This window comes from Sinocyclocheilus grahami, unplaced genomic scaffold, assembly GCF_001515645.1.
Source record: "Sinocyclocheilus grahami isolate Dianchi unplaced genomic scaffold, SAMN03320097.WGS_v1.1 scaffold54.1, whole genome shotgun sequence".
NCBI classification, from domain to species: domain Eukaryota; kingdom Metazoa; phylum Chordata; class Actinopteri; order Cypriniformes; family Cyprinidae; genus Sinocyclocheilus; species Sinocyclocheilus grahami.
Window position 1 is genome coordinate 4,029,366 of NW_015505233.1, and position 8,253 is coordinate 4,037,618.

Here is an 8,253-nt window from a genome sequence, read left to right on the forward strand (position 1 = left end):
AACTCAGTGTTGCAAAATTGCACTGAAAACTTCTGCTTTCATTTGGCTTGTCAATGCCATTCTACAGCCTTCAGACTTTGCTCTAACATTCTAACATAAATTTACAAAAACATTTAATGAAATAAAATACTTTTCACTCTCCTGATTCTCCCAATTTCTTTTCAATAGTCTCGGTCTCTTTTAAAAATGCAGCTGTGCAGTGCAACAAAATCGTAATCCAATTACAAGGACAGACTTTTTTCTCCTTTTCTGGAAAAACAAAACAAAACAGTTGTTTATCTTTCATAACACACCTCAATAAAAATTTGTTTTACCTCATCTTATTTCATTCACTGTATCTCACTGATCAGCCATATATTAATTTAAAAATCCTAACTGCATTGTAAAGCCACAGAAAACTTGTTTCCAAATTAAAAGGGAATAAAACATACTACATAAACCAAACAGTTTAACCAAACCTTTGAACTGATCAACAAACCAAGACAAGGAGTAACTCAATAGGAGACATTTGTCTAAATGAAACTCTGATACTCCATATAAGTTGAATTCATGAAGAGTAGGATTATTTGTCATTCCATGATGTTCAGAGACATTCATTCATGCAAGGCTACGTATCTCTCAAACATCACCACAGCAGACAAGGTCAGCCAGCACTGTGACAGAACTGGCAGTGTTAAGTGACCTTGGACGATTTACACTGATGCTGAGAATGTCACATGAAGAAACCATCACGGCATTTAGAATTTACACATGGAATGAAAGACTGAAGAGATTTGTTTTGTTTTGATTTTTTTAGTTATATATAATATATATTCACACTCATACCACGGTTCACAAACTTCAAGATATTTAACAACAACACCACCAGACCCACCCCCCCCCCATACATTCATTCTTTCATTATTTGCAGATATACTAGTGATCTATTTATTACAGACGTGAATAATTTACAATAAAATAACAACTTTAGTTATTCAATCTTCTTGCTTTTATACTACAGTAATCATACCCTGTTCGTCCCTCAGAGATCTGCCTCGTCTCAGCTCTGATAATAAAAAGGGCTTCAGATTCTTCTGAAAAATTTGCCGTGTTGGTAAAGGGGTTGCCGTTCACAGCAAATACATTTAGTCTGATAATGTGAGGGTCACTTCGATGCTCCGGAGTGTAATCCCAGGCAATGACATCTCCAAAGTTTTCTCGAAAGGTTTCAGTTAAACATGCACCTAAACATTGAAACCAGGACTACAACTTCAGTACCAGCACACACACACGCACACGCACACACACACACACACACACACGCACGCACAGAGGAGAAAAACTGCATATTTAAGACATACAAACTCACAAGTTGAGACTGCCTTCAAAACTTGTTTTGGGGAGCACCCTCACAGAAACCATTTACAGAACAATGAACACAGGACCATTGGATTATTTAACGGTGTGACAGCGTTTTCCTTCCATTTAGTCAGAACATGTTTAACCAAACGAATACAAAATGGTATAGACATCTGATCTTATAGCTTCATATGGCAAATTCATGACCTCTGTAAGCAAATAGTGTATATAAAGACATAGTATGACTGTATTGTATGCTAACCTTTGGAAATTAACCCCAGTATAATATATATTTCATTATTTGAGACTTGGCAAACACCACTATGCAAAAATCACACATTTAGATCACTCTTCGAACTGAAAACATGAAGGATGTTGCCGTGAGTTCAATTTTTATCGGGGGTCTATGTTCTGTACTGTTTTGTTTTTACCCAGCAGCTTTCAGATTAGTTTTTAATCTGAATATAACTGTCCAGCTCCAAAAAAGGTATAAGGGAAAAAAAGTGCCCCAAAAATATTGCCTCAGCAACCATTTTCATCTCTCTTCCCCTCCATAATCTCTTGCTACATTCCTTCCTCAAGCTCTCATTTGTGTCAAATTGGAGAAAATTTGATTTAGTGCAAAATGCTCTGAAATTCCTCATTTTTGAAAAGTATGAGTCCACCTTTTTACAATTCTGAGAGGCATCAAGTGTGCAGGTTGACGACATGAAAAACACATGATTGGAAACACAACAGCACTGATGAGACAAAAGGGGCAAAAGCGATTAAAAAAAGAGAGATAACCAGAGCTCAAACTAATTTCAAAACAACAACAACAACAACAACAACAATAAACCGACAAAAAGAAACCCCTAGCGATCATTCCAAAACTTTCTTGTCTAACGCTTCTTTGCCATTGGTCCGCGAGTAGGGCTCAAAGGCGGACGAGCTCAGGTAGCGGGCGGAAAGTTCCTGCAAGTTCCCTGCGAGGGATCCGGCCATGCCGAGCGGGGTGGAGGAGATGCGTGAAGTGACCGACCCGAGCAGAGAGGGCATAGGGAAGCTAAACAGCCCGTGGGCAGGCGGAGATCCCTGCAGCCCTGTGACTGTCCCCGAACTGGTCACCGTCGGCAGCGGCGGGCTCCCCCCGGCTGTGCCTGAGCTGGCCGCGCTGCTGCTACTGCTGCTGGAGGAACCTCCATTAGCGGTGATGCCCAGGGACGGCCCACGCAGGGCTGAGCCTAGCGATGAGCTCCCGCAGTGGGGCAGCAGCCCTGACAGGCCTGGGGGAGTGAGGAGCCGGCCCTGCTCCAGGAGACGCAGGACGCTGCAGGTGGCGGCTGTCTCAGAGACCACAGAGCGCAGCTCGGAATCCTTCCCCTGATCCTTCTTCTGCTTAGTGCGACGATTCTGGAACCACACCTTTACCTGCCGAGAGAACGATATTAGAAATTAAAATAGAACATAAAGCAATGTAATATGGAAAATACAGTAAGCTTGCATAACGCTACTATGTCAATACTACTTCAGATTGATTTAAAATATAAATAAATAAATAAAGATAAAGTTTACAAAGTAAAACATTTCTTTAATTTATTTTAGATAACATTAATTATAGAAAGTCTATTTATAGAAACTATAAAAGTTAAAATGTAATTAGATTAGCAGTCGAAAAGTTTTGTTCTTAATGCACCAATTTAATATGTATTTTGGAGCAGTAAAAAAAGTGGGTTAGTTAAAAATAAAAAATAATTTTGAAAAGTGTAAGTGACACTTATTTTGAAATAAAAAAGGTAACTGTAAATATAAATAACAACATGCACTTATTCTTTTGAAAAACACCACAACACGAGCTCCTTTTGCAAGGATGGATGGATCAATACTGTTTTGAACCACGTAATTGTGCTGTATCCATTTAATTTAGGATTACAAAGAAAGAGGAATGGCAATTTCCCGATAATACATGTTTAGATCAAGTTCCAATGGCAGAACAAAATCATAATATATATTTATTTTCTATAGAGAAAAGGAGGCCCGCTTTATACTCACTGTACTGCAAATGATCGATAATAGCTTCAGAGGAATAAGAACAATGAAGTATGACTAACATCTCAGAATTGTGTCATGCAGTTTAACTGCCACATCTATAAAAAAAACCCCACTAAAATAAACAGCTTAAATGAGTCACAATAAATATCATAATACTATTTAAACTTTTTGTGATAGATCAAGATGATTAAATAAAGAATATGCTGCTGTGTTTTAAAGTTGCTAGTTACATAAGTACACGCCTTAACAGTTTCATCAGTGTTGTAATGGAACGCTAAATATTGAGTTATCATCATATTAAACCTGCTATTGTCTCTAAATCACTAAAATGTTGTTTGCAGTTGTTTAATCTCACAATGTTTTGTGGATCCCGAGACCCGGAAGGTCACAAAAAAAAACAATGAATTACCAGCAATTCCACCTTTATCAAAACATAATATTTTCCCTGTCGTTCTCGATGCATTCTTGACTCTACCAAATGCATTGTTGGTACACTTTCACAAATGGATGACTTTCCTGGTTTGATCTTTCCACAGAACATTTCGTGTTTCAGAACACTCTGTTAATTTCATGAAGCCGTCATTAAAGAGCACTTCACCCTCCTCATCAGGCGACCAAGAACAGACACGGGAAGCTTTAATGCAATCAAGGCATGGATTTGAACTGCACTGCAGCACGGGGCATTAGAGAGGGCGTTAGTGAAGCTAACTCTATTGTGCTCCCTGTGTTCGCAGCACCGATCTGTCTCAGGGCTTTAAATGTCTTCATTTCGCCCCACAGGAGAGCAGAAGAATTTTAAAGTCGTTAGTTGGGTAATGATGTGATAGAATGTGACGCAGTTCAAATGGCCAATAGAATTAGAAACTTTGAGACAGCATTGTCGGTTTGCAGGTGTGCAGGGTGTTTAATTAGGGGAGCTCCGATCAATATGTGACTGAAAAACTGAGCAGTAAAATGAGAAAAAGTAGATGTATATTATTGCCATCATGTCTTTTTTTTCTTAATAAATGTAGTACTTGGTCATGCATGAACATGATTACTAATGAATAAACAAATAGAAACGTGGGTTCCAAAATTAGCGTTATTACAGTCAGAGTTTCCCCGCACTGCAGATTATCCAGGGAGACACGTAGAGAGAGAGAGAGAGAGGGATAAATCGAGGCCGAGAGAGAGAGAGTGCATGTACAGTTCAGTCATGTAATCTCAAACTCGTGACCTCTTGCTGACCCCTGCGCAAAGCATGTGCCACAAATGCATCGCTGGGCTTATTTTTGTATAGCGGGCATTTATGCCACTGACAAACCATCACACTATTGCACTGATGGTGAGGGCAGAAAAAAGGGAATTATATAAATGTCAGGAAGATGTGATCAGATCACTGATGTTTTAAGTGGTCTGAAGGGATGCCACAGGATGATCAAAATGCAAATTAAATAAAGATCAAACTCGTATAGTCAGAACAGCTTGTTACCAGGTGGCTCTGTGTCTTTGCATTTGTACAGAGCATCAACAATACATTTTAATTACATTAAATAATATTTATCATTATGCGTCAGACATGCGTCACAAGGATAAATATGTTTGGAAGAGTCTATTTGTGTGATTATTTTTGTGTTTTTATTGTACTGGTTAATTTCAGTAGTATTTATAATGATTGTTTTATTTCTATGTAATTGTATTTGTGTGTATGGATATGTGCATTTGATTTTGTACCTGAGTTTCAGACAGGTTAAGTTGTCGAGCAAGTTCGGTTCGTTCTCGTCCCACAACATACTGGCACCGCTGAAACTCCATCTCTAGTCTGTACAGCTGCTCTGCTGTGAACGAGGTCCTAGTACGCTTTGGTCGGTCTAGATCCAATCCCTTGGGGAGAATAATCTCTCGAATTGAACCTTTGGCATCTAAATGTGATAAGAAAATATTTTCAGCAAATTGTCATACCTGTTATAAGATTATCGTTAAAATACCTGTACATATAATTAGAAGAAACCATTATATTATTTTAAAAATGTAATATAAGTAGTCATGCAAAACATATTAATAAACATAGCACAATTTTTGTGGCTAAATAACCAACAAAACATAAGACGTTTTTAATCAAGAAAATTATTTTTCTGCCACAAGCTGTTAAAAATGTCATAGTTTTGTAGGTATATCATGGCACATCAATGCCAAACAAATGCAGACTAGACACTTATTATTTTAGTAATTAAAACAAAAATGTGTTATTTTAAATGCTAACAATTCGTCAGGTAGGAAAATAGTGTTGACTAAAATAAAAAGTTAAATTAAAGCTCAAAGCATTTCAAAATAGTAGTTAAAAACTTGCATAAAACACAAATACACAAAATAGTCTGTCAAATTATACTGCAAAACAATTTTGTATTTTTCTGTCTTTTGCATATGTCATAAATATTTCTAATGGGTCTTCTAACTCTGAACGGATTAAATGATTACTAAAAATATTGAATAATCAAGTATTCAATAAAGTAAATGCACAAAAACTGGGAGATAAATGCGTGATTTAAAAACGAAAGTAATAATAAAATATAAAAAAATACACCAAACATCTTAGCTGGTGAGTTATTAAAGTTATTATGTTTGTTATTTGTGTCTTTGTGATGTGCAGAACCGTGCTCCAGCATTCTTAGCAAAAAATTAAGCAATAAATACATTCTTTAAAAAATTTGTTAAGCTTTGTGACAACTTCAAGGTCATTTAAAACACACACACACACACACACACACACACACACACACACACACACACTGGTCTCCATAATTATTCAAATCCAGATACTGAATAATTGTATTGGCTGCTGAATTGTGACTGAAGAAATTACAAAATAATTTCATCAGGTTAATTTCCTCATATTTCAGCAGGCCTCCGAGACTGACCTAGATTTAGCTTCACAACCTAAATAAATTAATGGAGCTGATTGCCCTCCAGAATTTCACAATCAGCTGACACAAGCAGGAGGGGCTCCACAACTATCTTAGTAATTTAATACAAATACAGACAAGCAGCTTTTAGCCAAATTGTTGCAAAAACATAATATTATCTTTAAAAAAAAAAAACTTAATGTGAACGTTAATGATTCATTTACAGATAAATTTCTGTGCATGCTCCACAATCTCAATGATACTGTTCAAGGAAAAACAAAAAAGAATATCCATTCAAATACTTTAGTAAATAAAAAACTGAATGTAACAGAATGCTTATTTTTTTGATAATGGAGAAAAAGCACTGAAACTTATATATAAAAAGGCAGAGATGATAAGACTATCTAAAAATTATATCCAACATAATCAGCTATGCAAAAAAAGTTAATTTTTTCATTATGTATAAAAATAACAACATTTCTTAAATCACAGAAACTGTACTGTAAAGAAATCTAACTTTCACAAACATAGTACAGAGCTAAAGTATTTTTTAGATTGGATAATTATTCTATTTATTTTCGTGTTTAAGTCCATAATAGTAATACATATTTGATATTCTTTTAAATAGCATTTGCAAATATTTGCAGTGGAAAAACTGGATCAGAAAGCTATGAGACACACCATAAGAGCTGACAAAATAACAATCATAATTTTTTTCCTTCAAAACAGAACAAGTATTGTCCAGTTCTCAATTCAGCGTAGATCAATTTGCATCATGTACGCTTGTGCATGCTCAAATCTATACACTCACTCATGAAGGGAAAAAACAAAACAAAACAAAACCAGCGACTCAGAAGTCAGCTAAATTTTAAAGTTCCCGTTAAGTCGATTTTCAGTTTTTTTGTGGAGTACAAAATATACAGAAAGCTCCACGGGAGTGTTTTTAAACTTACCCCGAACTAAAATTCTCCGGCAGTAATCAGGATCTCCTGAGCTCGTCCGGCTCTTTTCGCAGTTTTCCACCGGTCCGGATGGAGAGAAGGACTCCTGCTGGTCCTTCAGGAACGTTTTTGAAATGTTCCCTTGGGAATCTTTTCCCTCTTTCCCCTCTTTTAGTCCATTCTTCAGCAACATTCCGGGCTCTGAGTCTTGGCTGTAGCGGACTTCCATAGTCTCTTATCCTCTACGACGATTTCGCCTTCTTTTTCTCCTTGTTGGGAAGAAATAACTATTCGACACACACTGCTTATTCTGGGTAATATAGGTTTGGTCTTTCTGTAAAACAGCAGCTTGGAGTCGAAGTCAGATAGCTAATGTGTCACCAGCACTTGCCCGGTCCACTGATCTGCCCTATTATCTCTGTGCAGAATCACTTGCCCAATGATCATAGACTTCTCACCCAAATTCAACAGCAATTTAACAGCTCCTCTCCTTGTAACATTCACATCAGGCTGATCTCCTGGTAATCAGAGCTGTGGACGGACGCATGCTCGCCGCTTCAATTGATTACGGTAATTTTGCTGCCTCCACATTTGCGTAACCTCATGAATACTCTAAACTGTTTGGGAAATACACATTGTCCTGATTGAGGGGTCCACTCACTCCGACCCCCCTCTCCGCCCTCGTTCGCAAAGGTTCAAGGGAGATGATTTGCCTCGAATCGCCACCACGCGCAATCACGGACCGCCAGAAAAGTTCCACTTCATTCCTCGATGCCCCAACACTGGCCGTTCCCCTGCTCTCAGGCTGTAGATGTTTGGTCGGGCTAACTTTACGAACAGGCTGGCGAATCTCCCCCCGGATAACGGCCAGATACCACACGCTGCACCCTCGGAGCTAATACAACCAAAGAGCGAAAAGAGAGAGAGGGAAAGATCGGTGGAGAGCAAAGACAGAGAGAGAGAGAGAGAGAGAGAGAGAGAGAGAGAGAGAGAGAGAGAGAGAGAGAGAGAAAAAGAAAGAGGGGGGCGGAGAGGCCGAGGATACAAAAAAAATGGAATGC

At 37.9% G+C, this 8,253-nt stretch overlaps 1 protein-coding gene across 1 annotated transcript; it reads right to left on the minus strand.

Moving 5' to 3' along the window:
• Positions 1-884: 884 nt before the first annotated feature.
• Positions 885-8,129, minus strand: vax1 (ventral anterior homeobox 1). Its single transcript, XM_016269985.1, has 3 exons — positions 7,205-8,129; positions 5,083-5,270; positions 885-2,748 (listed from the first exon to the last, which is right to left on the minus strand). The coding sequence occupies exons 1-3, from the start codon at positions 7,419-7,421 to the stop codon at positions 2,200-2,202; spliced, it is 954 nt and encodes a 317-aa protein (XP_016125471.1). The 5' UTR covers positions 7,422-8,129; the 3' UTR covers positions 885-2,199.
• Between the last annotated feature and the right edge of the window lie 124 nt (positions 8,130-8,253).

What these genes read in the sequence shown, in the direction of transcription:
- vax1 (XM_016269985.1), bottom strand. Translation starts at nt 7,421, where the DNA reads ATGGAAGTCCGCTACAGCCAAGACTCAGAGCCCGGAATGTTGCTGAAG. An exon ending in CCGGAGAATTTTAGTTCGGG is followed by an intron (nt 5,271 to 7,204) that starts GTAAGTTTAAAA and finishes TATCACATTTAG; the next exon opens with ATGCCAAAGGTTCAATTCGA. An exon ending in TTAACCTGTCTGAAACTCAG is followed by an intron (nt 2,749 to 5,082) that starts GTACAAAATCAA and finishes TTCTCTCGGCAG; the next exon opens with GTAAAGGTGTGGTTCCAGAA.